The sequence below is a fragment of the Aulonocara stuartgranti genome (genome assembly GCF_965226115.1).
Source record: "Aulonocara stuartgranti genome assembly, chromosome: 15".
NCBI classification, from domain to species: Eukaryota; Metazoa; Chordata; class Actinopteri; order Cichliformes; family Cichlidae; genus Aulonocara; species Aulonocara stuartgranti.
The window spans coordinates 21,235,046-21,254,743 of record NC_138951.1 but is presented as its reverse complement, the minus strand read 5'-3'; the positions used below and the strand labels follow the sequence as shown (position 1 = coordinate 21,254,743).

Below are 19,698 nucleotides of genomic sequence, written 5' to 3'. Positions count from 1 at the left end.
ACATTTGTGGAATATTGGGTTGTGTGTGGTACTGTAATAGGATGCCACAGCTGCACCAAGCCAGTTCAGGATATTTCTTCCCTCCTAGATATTCCACTATCAACTGAAAATGATAGTGGAACATTGACAGTGTCCTTCCACACTGTCAATGTTACCTGGTTTTGACTCACTGACTCAGTATGAAATACCACATTCTCACAGGCAGCTCTGAATGGTGATGTCTAAAAAGGTTCAGGGCTGCAGCGTCTGTGTGAAGACAGCTTTATTGAGCACAACATAGGCTTTACAAGTTTCATTCATCCTCTCCTTTTCCCCCCACATAGTTTGATGAGTTTAAACGAAACTTTTTCTTGATTTGAAGACAAACTGATGAAGATTGTTATTATATGCTTAAATTTCATGTCTCTATTATGCAAAGTGAAAAGAAACAAAATGTAGGCTCAGTTCTAATGGATGCAATATCTATTCATTTCATACAAACCTCTTGAAATGCAAATGATTTTTGTCATCAAAGCTCCACTGTGAGATGACGACCTCTGGAAGAATTGGAGGGAATTTCTCTTTACAGCTGCGACTAGGATTCTCTGAGACTTAAGAATGATATGATTGGAGTTATGTGGTCAAAGGTAAATGTCTCTGTGGCCTTTTACCTCATATGAGTCTGGACCGATGCTGGATTTACACTACAATTTCAATGTTTGGCAGAAGCATACAAGTGTGGGGCGGTAATTCTAGTTTCTTATAGTTGCATGGAAAAGTTCAAGCTCCCTGTTGCATCATTTTATAACCTGACTGTGTTTGACATATCTGGTATCTTTGGAAAGTCATACTGTTGGCTAGAATTTAAATTAAAATTCTTTGACTTTAAACAAAGCTCAGCTGCACAACATGCATCTGTAATGATGGACCCAGGGAAATGCCTGTAGAGTGCAGAGGTTAATCTTTTTTTTTTATGAGAGATCTATGATTCTGGAACAGATGCAGTGTCTCTGGTTTGCTGGTCTAGACAGGACGGAAACAAAAACCTTTAGCCTTTTATTTAGGCCTTATAGCCTGCCTAATGTTAGCAAGACTGATCTGTGTATAAACAAAAATCTGGTACATCTGGATTTGCATTTATATAAAATTATAAGAAAAAAGAAAAAGAAGAAAAAAAAAGAAAAAAAAAGAAAAGAAAATGAAAGCGTCTAGGTCATCGAGTGCTAAGGTTCATAGTGTGTAAAAGTCGACAATGCTTTGCTGACTGCGGTAACTCCGCTAACTCTGGCGTTAACATTGTAATGGAAATCTGGGGAGGGAGGAGCAGCTAGCAGGTCTAGCGGGTGTGCAGTCTGGAAGTTAACCAGATAACTTAGTGGCTAGTCAGGTAGGTAGACCACTAATCCATAGCTGTCGACTCTACGGTCATACAGGTCCTGGAGTCGGTTAGTCCATTACAACAACAATGAAGAGATGAATGTGATTGGCTGTCGGTAATGCTACAGGCCATGCACAACTCTAGGGGTCTCCCCTCCTACTATAATAAAGGGAAGTTCCCTAGTGGTGCTATGTTGTAATTACGGTTGTTACAACATCAGCAGAAAATCGTGCACCACGAGTTTCGTGGCATGTATTCCATGTAGGGATGGGTATTGATAAGATTTTCACGATTCCGATTCTGTTTAACGATTCGATTCTCTTATCGATTCTTTTTTAAAAAGGAGAGCACTAAGGTCGATTAGCTTAGAACTGTGTTTTATATCTTCTCTTTGAACAAGATAGAAATTTAGGAGTAACATGGCCTTACAAACCCAGCAGTGAGATCTTAAGAGATCCACAGCCCACGGCTCTTCAATGGGGTAACACAGAGTCCCCAGGAAAAAAAATTGTAAATGTAAAATAATAAAATAAATATTCTTCTGTAGCAAGAACAAAGTATAACATAAATTATTCAGTAGCAATTACACAAGAATATCCAGTAATGTCCCTGCCTACAATTAAACACATTCACTTACCAAAGTGAAATCGGGGGCATCTGCTGTGGCAAATGGGTGCAAGCCTTTTACCACAAACTTAGTCACTGCTCGGTGACATTCGTCTATCCTGGCCTGAAAGGAGACGCTACCGGTAGACTGCAGCGAGAACTGCCAGCATCTGAGCCAGCCAGACTCTGTCTGTCTCTCTCATCATGGTCACCTAAATGCACAGTAATGGCAGGTTTTGTAACAAGGCAGATCGTGCTAACATAATATGCACTGTTAGTTGGTTATTTACCTGCCGCATTAATGGAAGAGGATGTGCAGACGTTACCGCTGCTGCTGGGTTGAGCTTCACGAGTCCGGAGCGGAATTAAAAACACAACATTCATTTAAGGTCTTCGCGTGTTTTGTGAGCAAATGCTTTTGCATATTCGTAGTGTTTCCTCCCTTAAAGGAAATCTCTACTTTGCAAGTATTGCAAGTCGCCCTGTTGTCATCCGTTCTCGTAAAGTATAACCAAACTTTTGAGCGTTTGAGCCGCTTAGGCGCCGTGTTCCCTGCCAGGTAAATGACGCTCCGCAATGTGGTGACATCATTCGGGGCGAATGGAATCGATAAGGGAATCGTTTGCAAAAATGGCAAACAATTCCAAGGAATTGAAACAGTGGGAACCGGTTCTCAACAAGAACCGGGTTTCGATACCCATCCCTAATTCCATGGCCCTGCAACTCCTTTAGATATAATGTGTAGCAAGCTAAGTGCTTTTGTCCTCTCTTTTTATCACCCCACCACAAAATAGTGTAAATTCTTCCCACAGTATCAAAAAAAATTACAGTTTTCAGAAACAGGTTTTCATTCATTCACATATAGGATAAATGTTATTTTATCTAACATACATTACAACAAAAAGATATTATAATATGTCAGCATACTGAAAAGTAATGAAGCATGTAAAAGGTCATATTTCTGTAATGATCCTCATCTTATTGAGAGAAAAATGGGAGCTGCTGCAGCTGGTGTTTTTCCATGCTTGCTTTATGTGGTCCTCAGTGTTGCTGTTTATAGAGACACAGCAGTCTCCTTGATAATCTAACATCCCTCTTGTTTTTTTTGTTATGATCATCACATTTAATTATTTACTATTAACTTTATCCTGTCGTTTTGGCAGAAGGGTCTAAATGTTAAAATAACTCATGTAAATGCACTTTAGGAGTCACATTTCCATGTATACAGGCTTGTTCCTTTATATTTCTATAACTCTATAATTTCTATAATATGTTTTTGAATGCATCTGTTATCTTTTTACTGGCTGCAACTGTGAGTCACGTCTAAATAAACGAGACCCTTCAGAGCCACGGGGTCCTGAAAAAGCTGCTCCAGCATTAGTTTGAATTAGTTTGAAACATGTCATTTTTTGTCTGCTGCTGCTTTGAATGAGAGGCATAACATGTTTAGGCAATCCCTTCACATAAAACTTCCCGATAAACACATTTAATGTACTGATTTAGATTTGTTATGCATGCCAATGTCAGCAGCGCAGGTGCAGGTAAAGCTGATGATATTTGCTGTCAGTAGGTGGATGAAATATCTTCAGTCACATTGGAACATAAATGTCTGCACCTGCGTGTGCGTCACAGATTGACCCACACACATTGCCATCATTAGAAACCTTTGAGTTAACCAGACGCGGTTGTCGACAGGCTGACAAGATGACAGTTAAATGATGAAAGGATGCACGGCGAGATGATCAAATCAGTCAAAAACAGCATTCAGTTCCACCAAGACAGACAAGTCATATTTTTGGAAATGTTGTCAGCTGTTGTTTTCAGATGATGTGACGTTCCCTCTGCCAAGAACTGAGGACAACGGCACCTTGCGTCAGCTGAAATCGTCAAATCTTGATTTTTGTATTTATTTTTTTGGTCTGTTTTTTTTTGCGTGTCTGTTTTTGTGCAGGGATGCGTCAGGGGAACGATATTGGGACGACATACCGCTCTGCCATCTACACCTACACAAAGCAGCAGCTTGAGGAAGCTCTGGCCTCCAAAGAGCAATACCAGAAGGTACACGAATATATCTGTCATTTGTTTTTATGACTGGGTGATTTTAAATGCCTTGTTTTTGTCTCTTTGCCTTTAAACATCATATGCTGATTTCAGAAGCCTTTATTCTGGATTTGAAAAAAACCCAAATATGCTAAATGATGAAAAAGGCTGCACGGAGAGACATCCCATAAATATGGGATAGATAGTGACTAGAGGCCCGTTTCCCAATATGTAAAGTGAAACAACAGACTTTATTTCAAGCATATCTGGAACTAAAAGTAAAAGTCTTAAATGGTCTTATGGTCAGCAGGTGGTGACTCCTCTGGTTGTCTATATAAAAACTACTCTACTTCTCATGCCCACAATGCTCAAGTCTCAAGTCTCTGTTAGCTTGTTCTCCTTCCATGTGCTTCCATGGAAAGCCAAAGGCAGACAGAGCAGATCAATGGCAGATCAATGGCTATATATAACACTGATTATGTCAGAATGTTTGTTGAAGTGGGTTGCAAAGAGGATTGCAGATGCATAATAACTATAGTAACAGCTTAAGCAACATGGTATATGTGAGATTTGATAACTGGATGTGTAGAAGCATCTCATCAGCCATGAGTTGTCAGCTGCTGTGTGCTTGCACTGAAATGAGCTGATCTGCCGGGATTGTGGCTGAGATCAACACAAACTAGTCAGATTAACCATTTGTATTCGTATTCCTGCACAGATATGAAGAAACAGAAACATTTCAATTTTTTATGCATTCATTAAAAGAAACCCTCCAGCATATGATGTAAAGCCAGTAAAGCCCTGCATCCATGTAAGCGCACCCTTTGTCTCCTCATCCTCCATTTGGATTCTTTTTTCTTCCTCCTTGTTACTAACTTCCATTTACCAGCATCCCCCTCTGCTTCTCAGCCCTCTTTCTTGCCGTCTGTATCAGAGACTTTTGACTACAGTGTGTGAATACTGAAACATAATGGACCTGTCGGTGTGTACATGCAGCATTCTCCATATATTTCCATATGCTTTTAAAGTCTGCACACACAGAAGATGTTCACACGCTGCCTCTCTCAAACGCTCCTGCTGAGGCTTCTCCACCACCATCCCACCAAAGGGCTTGTTGCCATGGAAACTGACGAAGAAGAGGTTACTTTATTCTACTCTATTCTATTCTAGTGTAGTCTGGTCTTCATTAAAGGCCTTTTTTCACCCTGTTTGCCCTTCCTTTTCTTTCAGAAACCTTTTTTTTTTCTCTCAGCAGAATTTGTCTCAGAATCAAGCACTTGAATGGGCTGAATGGAGTGCAGTCGTTGGGGTTTCATAATGGTTCTGGTTATGCTGTGGCTTTGTGCGTGTAACATGAATATCAAAAACAGCTCGTCCAGCAGAAGGGGGAAGTAATAATGTGGGAGCATTAATTAACAACAACCCAGTAGAGAGCCTAAGACATCAGAGTGGATTGGGAACATGGTGAGAGGTGGGGGATGAACCCTACTCTTACCATAACAACTGAAAAACATCAACTAATGGACATGTAATGATACTAAATTGTCCCGAAGTTAAGCTTCGTCCATACACAGAGAAGGCCAATGTGATTGTCTTTATTGTTTCATGTCAGAAATTGTGTTTGTACCAGTTTTCTTAGGCAGCTTTTCCCCAAAAGCATCTTGAGTTGAAGATAATCATAAAATGTATCTTGTGTTATATTTACTGGACATTTAGCATTAACTGGAGTAATAGTTGAAGCTTGCTGAGCTGAAAACAAATGTAAGAGGTTGTCAACTGATAGAATTTTTTTTCTTTTAAATTAATGTTTTGTTTCACAGAGCGCTGAGTTTAAATGTTAGGAGTTGAGTCCCATTAGGTGAACGCTGGAATTCGAGGTCATAACAAAGTACAGTGGGGCAAAAAAGTATTTAGTCAGCCACCGATTGTGCAAGTTCCCCCACTTAAAATGATGACAGAGGTCAGTAATTTGCACCAGAGGTACACTTCAACTGTGAGAGACAGAATGTGAAAAAAAAATCCATGAATCCACATGGTAGGATTTGTAAAGAATTTATTCGTAAATTAGGGTGGAAAATAAGTATTTGGTCACCTCAAACAAGGAAAATCTCTGGCTCTCACAGACCTGTAACGTCTTCTGTAAGAAGCTTTTCTGTCCCCCACTCGTTACCTGTATGAATGGCACCTGTTTGAACTCATCATCTGTATAAAAGACACCTGTCCACAGCCTCAAACAGTCAGACTCCAAACTCCGCCATGGCCAAGGCCAAAGAGCTTTCGAAGGACACCAGGAAAAGTATTGTAGACCTGCACCAGACTGGGAAGAGTGAATCTACAATAGGCAAGCAGCTTGGTGTGAAAAAATCAACTGTGGGAGCAATCATCAGAAAATGGAAGACATACAAGACCACTGATAATCTCCCTCGATCTGGGGCTCCACGCAAGATCTCATCCCGTGGGGTCAAAATGATCATGAGAACGGTGAGCAAAGATCCCAGAACTACACGGGGGGACCTGGTGAATGACCTGCAGAGAGCTGGGACCAAAGTAACAAAGGTCACCATCAGTAACACACTACAACGGCAGGGAATCAAATCCCGCAGTGCCAGACGTGTTCTGCTGCTGAAGCCAGTGCATGTCCAGGCCCGTCTGAAGTTTGCCAGAGAGCACATGGATGATACAGCAGAGGATTGGGAGAATGTCATGTGGTCAGATGAAACCAAAGTAGAACTTTTTGGTATAAACTCAACTCGTCGTGTTTGGAGGAAGAAGAATACTGAGTTGCATCCCAAGAACACCATACCTACTGTGAAGCATGGGGGTGGAAACATCATGCTATGGGGCTGTTTTTCTGCCAAGGGGACAGGACGACTGATCCGTGTTAAGGACAGAATGAATGGGGCCATGTATCGTGAGATTTTGAGCCAAAACCACCTTCCATCAGTGAGAACTTTGAAGATGAAACGAGGCTGGGTCTTCCAACATGACAATGATCCAAAACACACCGCCCGGGCAACAAAGGAGTGGCTCTGTAAGGAGCATTTGAAAGTCCTGGAGTGGCCTAGCCAGTCTCCAGACCTCAACCCCATAGAAAATCTGTGGCGGGAGTTGAAAGTCCGTGTTGCTCGGCGACAGCCCCAAAACATCACTGCTCTCGAGAAGATCTGCATGGAGGAATGGGCCAAAATACCAGCTACTGTGTGTGCAAACCTGGTAAAGACCTATAGTAAACGTTTGACCTCTGTTATTGCCAACAAAGGTTATGTTACAAAGTATTGAGTTGTATTTTTGTTATTGACCAAATACTTATTTTCCACCCTGATTTACGAATAAATTCTTTACAAATCCTACCATGTGGATTCATGGATTTTTTTTTCACATTCTGTCTCTCACAGTTGAAGTGTACCTCTGGTGCAAATTACTGACCTCTGTCATCATTTTAAGTGGGGGAACTTGCACAATCGGTGGCTGACTAAATACTTTTTTGCCCCACTGTAAAGTAAACCTATTTAATGTCTGTAAGGGCTGATAAAAGGGCAGAATTGACAGTATTGCTGTCACATATCTTCAGACACTTAGCTGAAAAACACGGGATCTATAAGAAAGAAAAAATAATTGCATATAAATTAATAACTGATTTAGATTTTTGTGTAGCAGGCTGATAAAATGCAGCTGGACAAGACGAGACAGGGCTGCAAGAGACAGGCACACTTGGGCCGTACGATTAATTGAATTTGAATCTTGATCAAGACTTTGGCTTTCCACAATTAAGTGAACACGATCGAGTAATATTCAAAATGCATGCTCTGCCAATAGACTGCAGATCTAACGTGTTAACCACAGTGGTTCCCTGCATCCTGCAGCATAAAGTTTCCGCAATCAGGAACACGACATCAAACAACAGATATACAACAAAACTCAAATGTCTGGAACGACAAGAGGCGGCGAGTTTGTCCCTCAAAGCAGATCGTCATCAGTTGTTTGGAAATGCTTTGGCTTTATGGCCAGCGAGGTTAACCAAGGACACATTGAAATCACTAACCAGTCACCAAAGTTATGTATACAATAAACATGGTGAGTAACAAAGGCTTCAGGAACATAGTGAACTTACCGGCTGTATAGTTTTTCAAAAGCAGAAATTAGTGTTGTTTTTACACGACGGTGCAATAAAAACATTTTTGTGTCCATTTGAATAATAAATCAAAATGTGATCACTATGTATTTCCTTACCATTCTGTACAGTCAGTGTGTGTTGAATAAGATAACAGAGTCGTTGCAAAGATTCAGTTAAATGAGGATTTTACTGGGCAGGATGCAAATTGATCCAGATATGAGTGGAAAATGGTTCAACTTGCATCAAAACATTTGCTGGAGTGAGGCTGGAGGCACATAACAAAATGAAATGAAGTTTTTGTCAAGTGGTTTTCCACTAGAGAAAAAAAAATCTTATTATGGGCTGAACACCCAGCCAGCCCACTTTTTATTTATTTATTTTGTGGAAATTGAGTCACCATTTTTAACAATGGACAGACATTGTAGGTGAGTGACAAACAGGTAGATGGTGACTTGTTTGCCTGCAGGCTTTTAGCACATTATTGCAAATATTCACTCGAGTCAAACAGAATCACTAGAGCAGCTTATGGATATTTCACACATGTAAGATTTGTTGTATGCCAGATGTTATAAACACAAGTTTTAGATCCTAATATTTCATGGATTCCAGAGGGATGCAGAACCAGTGGGAAAATGCAGTTGGCTGTGGTTTAATGTGACTCCCTCTTCGATATTACACAATTGCATTCAAGATAATATGTATATGATGCATTTTTCTTTGCAGATCTAATACAATGGGCATGTCCTTGTTAAAAGAGATAAAACTATGGTGAGGTCTCCTTGTTTTATTCCCAAGCTAACTTCTTTGTTTCGAATGCTCAAACATAGGTTTGCAAACTTGTGTGTGAATAAATACAACCCCCACCTGGCAAGGCGGGAAACAAAAACCTCGATGCCAACACTTCCACTAATACACAGATATATCAAAATGTAGCCGTCTGCCACGGCATTAATGTGTTACACACTCCACTTATGTCCAGAAGCTCTTTCTTATCTGTTGCTGTGTGACCTTTTTCTCAGCACCCACTTCTTCCAAAAATGTAAATGTGTTTTAGACATCTTTGGATTTAAAAAATTAACCATTTGGATTGACATTTTATTTGACTGAAATGGTTAAAATCAGACAGCCACACAACATCCCAGCCAGGAATATATTTTTAAGAAAACATTTGGTTTCACCATTTACATATATATAGATATAAATTATGTTTCTCATAGGATTACGTTTCTGTGTCTTGCATGGTGAACTTACCTGTTTGAGCCTCTGTGACACTGAAAAGCTCTTGTTCTCAGATGCTGAGGTGGCATGGTGGTGCAGTGGTTAGCACTGTTACTTCACAGCAACAAGAATGTGCGTTAGGTCGTGCTGGCTGTCACATGATTTTGCAGAAGTGTTGAGGAGGCAGATATTTCATATGTGTCATTGGGAGACGATGTTTTTTCACCCTTTAGTTTGAACCAGATGTTAACAAAGTTGTCCTTTATAGACACGCTTTTGCTGGGTGGGAAATTTCTCTCTGCTGCAGCACTAAGCACAAGACCTGTTGTGACTTTTCATCATGGCTTTCCCCAATTCCTTCAGAACTCCTTACACATCCAAGACTATACTCAATGTTGATATTAAACTTAAACTTCACCTGCCCTGTAATATATGTTTCAGGTTATTGTTTCCTGTATTTTATTTCATTATGTGAAGTATTTCTTAGGCTCTCAAAAAGCCCTGTTTTAATAATATGTCTTATTAATAGCATTTTTATATTATTTTCTACTTCCTCCCTCCATTTACATTGTCGCGTAATTACAGAGACATTTGATGGATGGATAGATTCCTCTATAAAAATCTCTTTTAGGTTTTGTTTCCTCTCTCATTTTTTTTCTCACCAGATTGGCCACCCCACCTCTCCCATCTGTGTGTGCGTGCGTGTGTGTGTGTGTGTGCAAGCAGTTGGCCTATAGCAAACAGACTCCATGCCAAACCATCTGGGTCTTAAATCTGTCCTCCACGAAAATCCCTTTAGTTGCAAAATAACGCACACACACGTATACATACACTGAAGGTTAGGTATTGGGTCTGCAGTCCTCCATATGTAATGTTTTACATAAAGCTGCAACAGTTTTAAGTTTAAGGATTCCCCTGCCAAAAATCAGGCTAAATTTGAATTATTTAGTGTCTTTTTCCCCCCTCCTCATTTTGAGATAGTAGATGCATCGTATTCCAGTGTTTACCTCTGTGCATTAAATTGGCACGCAATGGTACAGTGCTGTCTTTAAAATATTTATGAATTTATGCCCCCCCCACCAAAAAAAAAAAAATCTTGTTAAAGTCTTTGTCTCTGCATCCACAGTGGCTGTGGATGCTCACGCCAACCGCCTACTTTTTCTCTCTTCTTTCAAACAAAGCGAGAATGCAAACTGCATCACAGCACTGAGGAATTTCCCAGGACGTGCCTTTCAGACACAAACTGAATGTTTATTGCCTTATTCTACACGTGCAAGTATAAAAAATGTAGAGGGGAGAGCAATGCGGAGATAAAGTTTAGGCCAGGACTGGTGATAAAGAGAGATGAGAGGGTTAAAAGAGAAGAAAGAATCTGGTTAATTTGGTGTCAGGGTATTGACTACTTTCGCTTCGCCGCCTGGCTTGATTGTATTGTTCACACAGAGAGTGATTGGGGAATTTGGTGTGTATATATGTGTGTGTAAGGTACAACAGCACTGCAGTAAATTACCTTGCAGGCGGCTGGTGGTTGAAAGCATGAAAGGAGCCTCCCCTTTCTTTTCTTGCCTCCTACCCATCATTAGGGTGTGCACTGCGTCTAAAATGGCAGGTGGAAGTGGTGTGTGTGTGTGTGTGTACCCGCGCACACTTGCATGCTCGCTTTATGTAATAATGTGTGCTCGGACTGTGGGTGCAAGCATGGGTGCTAAAGCAGTTTGTACTCATTGTTCTGGCACCTCTTTCTCTCTTGATGCACCTCTCTGGCTACATTTTCTTTTCATGAACATTCATATATCCACTTCTGAACACAAAATAGCTGTTTTCCCCTTTCCTATTTCCTTTTCTTTCCATTTCTTCTTTGTCTATGAAATCCCTTTCTAGTTCTTTTAACATGCCAGCTTCACCTTTTTTCATTCCTCTCTCTGTTTCATGGGTGCTTATCAGTGTTGTTCACGTTTTCCTGCTTTACCAGAGCAGTCAAGGTATTTGCATTCCAAATGAGCAATCTACTTCTCTGACATGCAAATTAATGGATGTGAATTATGCATTTATAGCAGGCTGCTAACAGCAGCAGGACCAGCACAAACAAATGCAATGAAACACAGTTAAAGATGCCACTACAGCAGCATAATGGAGAATGCAGCCATTTTGGGTATTACAGGTTTCCTCCTCGAGTTATTGTTAGCATGCATATTTTTGTCCAGTAACCAGTGTTTATTATCTCAGATGAAAGCTTGCCTTTTTGTGTGTGTGCGTGTTAAATAATCACAGTTGGCTTGAAAAGCGACTTTAAAAAAATTCAACCAGCAGATCATGAAAAGAACATATCACAATGAGTCATGATAGAAGGTTACTTAGAAGGAGATTTAGGTCTTTATGAGGTTTATCTTCCTCTCATGGAGCACAAAAAGGATATATCGTCCATGGTTTACGTGAAGTGTGCAGGAAGCAGGACATGTTGACCTCATCCTCATCTGATGGTGATTGCTTTGTCTAACCAGAGCCATTCTAGGAGAGCCATTACACTTCCATTAATCCCATTTGGGGTTCAGCAGGGGGTGCTATAGAGCTATAGAGCCCATGCTCAATGAGTAGGAGTAAATGGAGCTAAATGGCTAAAGTAATTATTTACATGTTTCTACAGAAAATAGCCCATATTTTATTTGAGTTTTCATAATTACAATATAAGTGTTTCTGATTTGAAATAAAACAACCTCATGCCCATTTAGTTTTTCTTACAGTGAAGCCAGCTTTGCGTATAAAACACCAGCATTCTGCCTAATGCATGCTGATTGATCAGTTATGATATTTACAATTCCCTCAATAGCACCCATTTCCGAATGAAAACGAAAACAGATGTTCGAAGTGTAGTTAAACCACAACAGAAACTTCCGAGCTCGCATAAGAAACAGCTGGTTGTGGTGGTTGATGGTGACTTCTATCAGAGTTAGCGGCTGCTCGAAATTCTCCACAGATGCTCATTTCGTCATTCGTCATCTGAAACTGGCAGAAGTTGTAAAGTAGCTCATGGTGCCGTGCATCCTTAATATTCACTGTAAGGTGTTTTACTGTAATCAAAACCTGTAAAAAGTCTAAAAATGCAACTGTCTGTTGCTTCATTTGTTGAAAACATGATGGACAATTCCAGAAGATGTTTTTAACATACATTCTTCAGTGGCTGATAAGGTCTGTTATCACAAAATTATATAAACATATAAATCTGTCAATGTTCACTCTGATAGTTTGATGATTGACTGTGCTGGAAATTGTACAAATTTCAAAAAGCTACTATGTTAATAAAGATTTGTCTTATCTTATCATTTTATATTTACTTAAAGATCAAGTCATTTCCCCCCCATAATTCTCACTATTTCAGCTGACTACATTCCTACTCTGCTCATGGTAATGTGATATTACACACATAAGTGTGTCAATGTGATTCTAAAATGATTCAGGTTGACATACAGCGCCTTCAGAAAATGTCTTGCGTAGTTCAGGGTTGCAGTGCATGTGTGGAAACATTTTTAATTTTAACAAAGCAGGCAAGAGGTAAACAGGAAGCCACACAGCCTTACAGGTAGCACTGATTAGACAGTTTGTCATCGAGCATCATTAAGACCTGATGTGGAGAAATGAAAATCTGGTTATTGGCTTCAGGTTTCGTTGCACTTTAAAGCCCCTAATGTATTTGGTTTTGCAAATAACTCATACAGAAATGATTCATTGTGAGCTCTATTAGTATTATTTGACCCCACATAAACCACAGGTTATAATAATACCAGGGAGATGATGTAAAGCAGTTTGAGTGCAGAATTCAGACACAGCAGACTCCAGCTTTGACTGTTTTTGACTGTCTGGTTGTGACGTGCTGAAACTCATGGTTACCATGTTACCATGGTTACAAAAAGATTTCACATAAATATATGCATACATAAATATATACACACTTATTGATAAGATTGCATCGCAAACAGTTCAGATTCACCACAGAGATCACACGGGAGGATTGTCTTGTACCCCCATAGTTGATCGGCGCTTTCGCACAACAAACAGCGACTCTCTTTTTCAACTGGTCTCCATAGCAGAGTATGAGTGACAGCTCTTACACCAGCTCAGAAAAAGAGCCATAAGCACCATTGTTACCATGTGAGTTAAATGTGAACGCTAATTGTTTTGCAGTGTGTAGTGTATCACAGTGTCAGTACAAAAATCAAAATTAATAATATATAACATTAATATAACAACATCAACAAAAAGCAAGGACATGAACCAGCTGGACCCCAGGGTGGTTTTCATTGTCTTGTTTCTCTTTGTGGTTCTTTAATGACGTTTGTTTGTTTTGTTGCACAGTGCTTTGTGACTACATGTCTTTGAAAAGCACCTTAAAAATGAACTTTCCAGACTTAGTTACCATTTAACTAAGTCTGGAAAGTAGCCGGCATCATGCTCCGTCTGTCACCCACCGTGTTTTCCTCCTGTTTCATGTAGTTTATCTTGCCCACTCTGGGGGGCCGTGCTGCTGGCTGAGATATTGTCAAAGAGTATATTTGTATGGTAAAATGTGGGAGGATTACTAAAACTTGACACTTAAAAGTATTTTGCATCAATTCCATTCAACAGTTATCTGATTGCAAATTTCCTAATGTGTTCAAGAATGAATGAAACCTCAGGGGAAACGTGGTCGTGTTGTCCTTTTACATTTGTTCATCCCTTTTTCTATCACAGTAACTGTTAACGTTGTTATCTGTTATTTGTTGTGCTGTTCTGTTTGGGTTTCAGCAGGGATGCATTCATCATCCCCACATATATCAACACTTCTCTTTTTGAGCCACACATTTCTAATGAGGCGTTTGTTTACCTTCGGCAGTTGGATAAAGAATAAAAATGCTGTATATAAAGTGGGACACCTGGTCACCCTCGGCTGAAGCCAATTTTTCAGAGTTTCCGGTGTAGCCAGCAGATATCTGGGCCAAGATTTCCATTTCCACCCACTGGTCATTGTTTACAAATGCAGATAAATAATTAAAAGCTAAATCATTGTCATTCGATAGCCAATAGTTGTCAGATGCATCTTGGCAAATGCCATCTGTCTTGTTCTCTAAACACAGATTGTTTGCCAGCAGTCGACCAAAGCCTGCTCAAAGGCAACTGGTCAATAGTACTTCCACTACAAACACAACCCTTAAAGCTTCTGGAACAAAACATTTGCCTCTTGCCTACAGATTCTGCATATTCATATACAGAATCATTTGTCCTGGCAACACTTTCCCAATCACTTAACAAAGGTCACGAAAGACGTCAGACTGTGATCGGTCAGCAGTCAGTCATGTCTCACGACCAAGTCATGGTAAGAATTCCTGAAAAAAATGTCAGAACCTAAAAAAAAATCGAATTTATGGAACTGTGAGCACACAGCTCCCTTTACAGATCACAATCAACTTCAAAATGTTCACACATAGTCCGCCCACTACACTCCCACAACCAATGGTCAATGCAAGTCACTCATGAATATTGATGTGCACATTGTTCCTGTGGAGAACAGAAGCAGTGTTAGAAACAAAACATAGTTTGAGAGGCTGATAGCTGCCAGAGCTTTTAATCCACTTGGTGTTTGTAATTCTACTGTAGGCGCCGAGATACAATCTCACACTCGGTAAGTAAAATAACAATTCCAAGATCTCCACTTGCTGATTCAAGGTAATTCCTTTATTTCTGAACGTGGCTGAGATTTAAAATCAGGATATTTGGGGTTACTGTAAAAGAACCAGACTTTCCCGAATCTGCAGCTTGATGCATCCATATATGTAAGTACAGGTGTGACAAAATATGGTTTTACTTGAGCCTGTCTTTCCCCACCAAGTATACTTGATAGCTTACTTAATATTATTCTTTTAGTCTTTTTTCCCCTTCTGTGTGAAAGAATAACGCCATTCACGATTCATTTAGTAGTCTTATTTTGAAAGTTCTGATGCTGATAACACTTCCTTTCTGTTTTTTTCTCTGCTGGCTGGTTCACTGGGCAGATTGCTCAGTTTTATTCAGCTGCTCTCCCAGAGAGGTTCTCGTCCTGCAGTCAGATGTACTCCAACTCCACCATCTGGGACTTCATCTGGCAATGGTAGTCCTTGTTCTGCTTTAGAGGTCTGCTCCAAACTGGAAGAACCGGGAGCAGGTGGAGATCTGGTTCATGCAGGGCAGAACAAGGACTACCAGTGCTTATTGCAGTTCAAGATGGTGGAGTTTGAGTTCGTATGAATGATAGGATAGAGAGGCAGCTAGTTATTTTATCACAAATTACTTGGGAAATAAATGATTTTCAAAGGAGTCAATGAAAGCGTATTTTGGGGCATATACTGATGTAGAATCTATCCATAAAACTCTGGTTTCACTGACAGCAAATACTGATATTTTTAGTTTGTATCTCACCAGTTTAACTGACCAGAGCGACTGTGTCATGACTCCTTGTGGTGACTCTTATCACATGAGTGACAGTAATGTGAAGAAAACTGAACTAGCTTGCTGTAGAAAAGAAGAAAGTCACAGCAAGAAAATAAACTGGAGAGCATCAGACAGCAAACAGTCAGAGACAATCTGTCGATATCGTGTGGTGAATCCCACCCCTATATATCTTATGTTATGTTTGATATGACATAACTATAAACACTCAAAAGATAATTACAAGCTTCTAAAAATAAACCTGCCTACTGTACTTGTGAATCCAGCTCACCAGCCTGAATCACGAATGGCTGCAGCAGAAAAGAGAATCCCGTTCTGACTAACTGCTGCTGTGCTATACCTCCACCCTTCTTACTCAAATTAAATTGTGGTGTCAGTGCAGTCATGGTGGGGAATCTTCACAGGAAGCAATGAATCAAACAGCAGTGAGCAAACTGCATTAAGAGCAGAACTTGCCGGCGTCACATCTTTTGTGTCTTTGTTTTTGTTTTGTTTTTTGCTATAAAAGCTGCTTAAACCCTCTGGGTATGTTTGCTGACATTTTCTTCAACAACTGCCGAGTGCTGACGTCAATGAAGTTAAAATGGTTTGCAAACAATTACCTCTCACTAAGTATTAGAGGCACCAATGTGTGAAATTGCAGCTTTAGTTTGATTGTTTTTGTACTAAAAATAAAGTGAGAACTTTTTAGTATTTCCCCAAAGAGTTCTTTGTGTTCAAACTGGAAGTGCAGTCCAAACAGGGGCTTCACATTATACCTATTTGCCATATCATCAAAGTAATCGACTGGTAGATGTCAGCGCACCAATATATCCATTCAGACAGAAGCTGCTAGAAAGAATAGTCCTTAAGGACCTATTAAATGAACTATTGTGTTTTTCTTTATTTTCTCTCATATAAGATATGTGATAAAAAAAAAAAAAGTCATGACACTATGTCCATAAAATCATAAACCTTACCTGATTTGAATTTGGCTGATTTCACATTCAAAGTAATCTTGTGTCCAGGCAGATGCCTTTGCAGCTGCTATTTTTAAGCCAATCCCTTTCTGACCGCTTGCACAAACAAACCTGAAGGTCATGTGGTCGTGATGAGAGATCTCAAGCTGTAGAGTCTGTGAGCATGCTGGTTTTTCCAGCATTCATGGAATTGAATGCACCGTGAATGTATCCTGCAGGGAGAAACTTGAAAGGAGAAGTATTTTAATGCACATATACCACCACGTAGTACATTAAATAGTAGATGCTTTTGTTTTGCTATACCAACACAATGTCTGCTTACCACCTGGATCTGGTTTTCATTTGGGTGTGATGGTGGGTTACTGAGTAGTACTGTTGCCTTCCAGCAAGAAGATTCTGAGTTTAAACCCTTATTTGGAAAGTTCAGTGTGGAATTTGCATGCTCTGCCTGTGCCTGTGTGGTGATTCCTCCCAAAGACATGCTTGTTGGGTATATTGGGATTCTAAACTCGCTGTTGATGTGGCCTAGAAAAGAGCTACACGAGTGCCAGTTTATCCCTGTTTTGCTTTTTCTTCCCGAAAATGAAAATCAAGTTGATGGACAACCTTTTTACTGAACCATATTCAAAAACATGGAACATGACTCCTACCAAGTGATATAAAACTGGCAGCTGCTTTGGAAATCATCCCGAAGAACCCTGTAAGACGGCCTTGGAGATAGCCATTAATTACTATCTGCAGTATTGCTTGTTTGTATGGTACTAACAGTATAAATTCCTGAGGGCTACCCGTCAGCAACCTACTAGATGGACACATGAATTTGAAAATTCCAGGTGACATCCCTTCACCTCATTCTTGAGTTATTGCATTCACAAATTTGGGTGTCCACACTTCCTGCCCACCCACCAGCCGGGTGACAACAATACCCCACCAGCCTTTTACAGCTAAGAGGTTAAAAATGTATGCAAATGTAATACACTTGGCAGTAAAGGGTCAAGGCTAATGAAAACCTACCCTCCTCATCTAAGCACATAAAAAGAGACGCATGACAAAATGTTAAAGGCTAGACTTCAATTTATCAAACACAAATGTCATTGGGAATTTCTTTGGGATGAGTTTTTTTTTCTAATTCCTGGTTTTAAAGGCCCAAACTAACTTGAATCAGAATAAATTGATGGCTTTCAGGAACTGTAACCCAATCATTTAAACCAATCTTGTACCATTACACTCTGGCTGTTGCTTGTCAAGGCCCAGTATCAATGAAACTGCATTCAGACCAGAGCAGAAGGACCCTGCTGTGCTTCAGGTCCAGGTCACCTATTTGAGGCCTTTGGGTCTTTGGCTAATGACAAAAACACTGCATGGGGGAATAAAAGCAGGGAAGGACGATGGATGCAATCGCCAAGCTAAACACTGATGAAGCGTGTAGTTACATGATGTTGAATCAAAGTGCTTTATTTTCCAATAAGTATCAATATGTCTGTGAAGCTCATGGTACTTAAATAAGAAATATAATATTCAGTAAAAGGACTAGATGTTATATTAGCAATAAAACTATCAAGAGTAAAACATTTTACTGTCGCATTTTTTCATTGAATATCATTAATTACAAATGTCGGAAAATACAGATTTTTTAAAAGATTTGTGTTTTTATTTCACTGTGTTTATAACATTATCAAGTAGAAAAAGCCACATAAGCCATAAAATCACAGGATATGGAGCATATAATCAAACTGTGGATTATAGTATGTTTCCATTCAGAATGTTCTGAAGCACTGAGTGCTTAAATAATTAACCTCATTGTGTGGCTTTCAAATAAAATTTTAACCAAATAAACATGGAGGGAGTTTGACATAAATAAACCAAATCCAGCCTTCGTGAAGATCCCGAGTTGAACCATGAAAAATTGCTCTGTTTTATGATTATTTAGGTTAATTAGCATAAACCTAGTGCAGTGGCTACAGGGGCTCTGGGTTTGTATTCCTTTTAGCAGCTTTCATGTCAGGAAGAATAACAGCAGCTCCGCAGATAAAAGGCTAAACCTGTAAATGTTCTGCCAAATTTATGTCTCCCAACATCTACCGTAGGGTGCGATCCAATAAAAAGCCTCATGATGTCTGTGCACATGCTAAAAACACACACACATCCCTCCATCAGAAGCAAAAGTTTCATCGTCTTCATGCCTACCGTTTCTCTGTCTTTTATTTAACCCACACGCCATCTGGTTGAGTAATTTTTATCACAAGGAGGAGAGGGTGTCATCACCAAATGATTACACACTGAATGCGTGTGAGCGCATTGTCTGTTTTGTAGGTACCGCCCCACCTGGAGCTGAATAAACACATTTGAGAGAGACAAGATGCTAATAAGTACCTGCAGAAAACAACCTTGATAAGATGAGTTCTGCTCAAAGTCAAATCATTCTTGCAGTTAAATTGGTTCGGTGCAGACTAACAAGAATATTTTTATTGATGAATGGTGGGAAACTCAGTCTCAGCATCTATCCCTCCTGAGTTTGAGGAACCTGATGACTCTAACTTATTTTATAAATCCAGTCGAATTTATTAGAGTCAGTGTGTGATTGTCACCATATCTGTTTTTGCTGAACTGAATTGTGTCTCTGGGGTAATGTACTGTATATGATTTGCACTGCTAATATGAGATTATTTCAGTGAATTTCAACTTTTTTGTTTCCATGTCACACAAAAGGGCAAACCAAAGTCTCTGAGTACACAAGTTTTCATATCTGCAGAAAAGAATCTCTTGAGCAGCTAGAAAGATATGCTTTTTTGTTTGCATGGTCAGATAAAGGCACTCTTGAGCATTACAAACTTTTTTTTTCCTTTGCAGGATGTTCTCCGTCACCTCGTCTCTCTGCCTGTTGTTTGTCTTCACTGCTCTTTTGAAGCAGGCAAAGTTTCTTTCAGAAAGGACTTTTGGTTTCTAAG

The 19,698-nt window shown here is 39.8% G+C and overlaps 1 protein-coding gene across 3 annotated transcripts in view; it reads left to right on the top strand.

The window, feature by feature from the left end:
* The window catches only part of msraa (methionine sulfoxide reductase Aa), a 58,302-nt gene that overhangs the window by 37,368 nt on the left and 1,236 nt on the right, over nucleotides 1-19,698 (top strand). For all 3 annotated transcript variants that reach the window (XM_082504730.1, XM_082504731.1, XM_082504729.1), the window contains exon 5: nucleotides 3,915-4,021. In XM_082504730.1, the coding sequence (XP_082360856.1) occupies nucleotides 3,915-4,021 (107 nt within the window). The remainder of the gene's footprint in view (nucleotides 1-3,914; nucleotides 4,022-19,698) is intronic.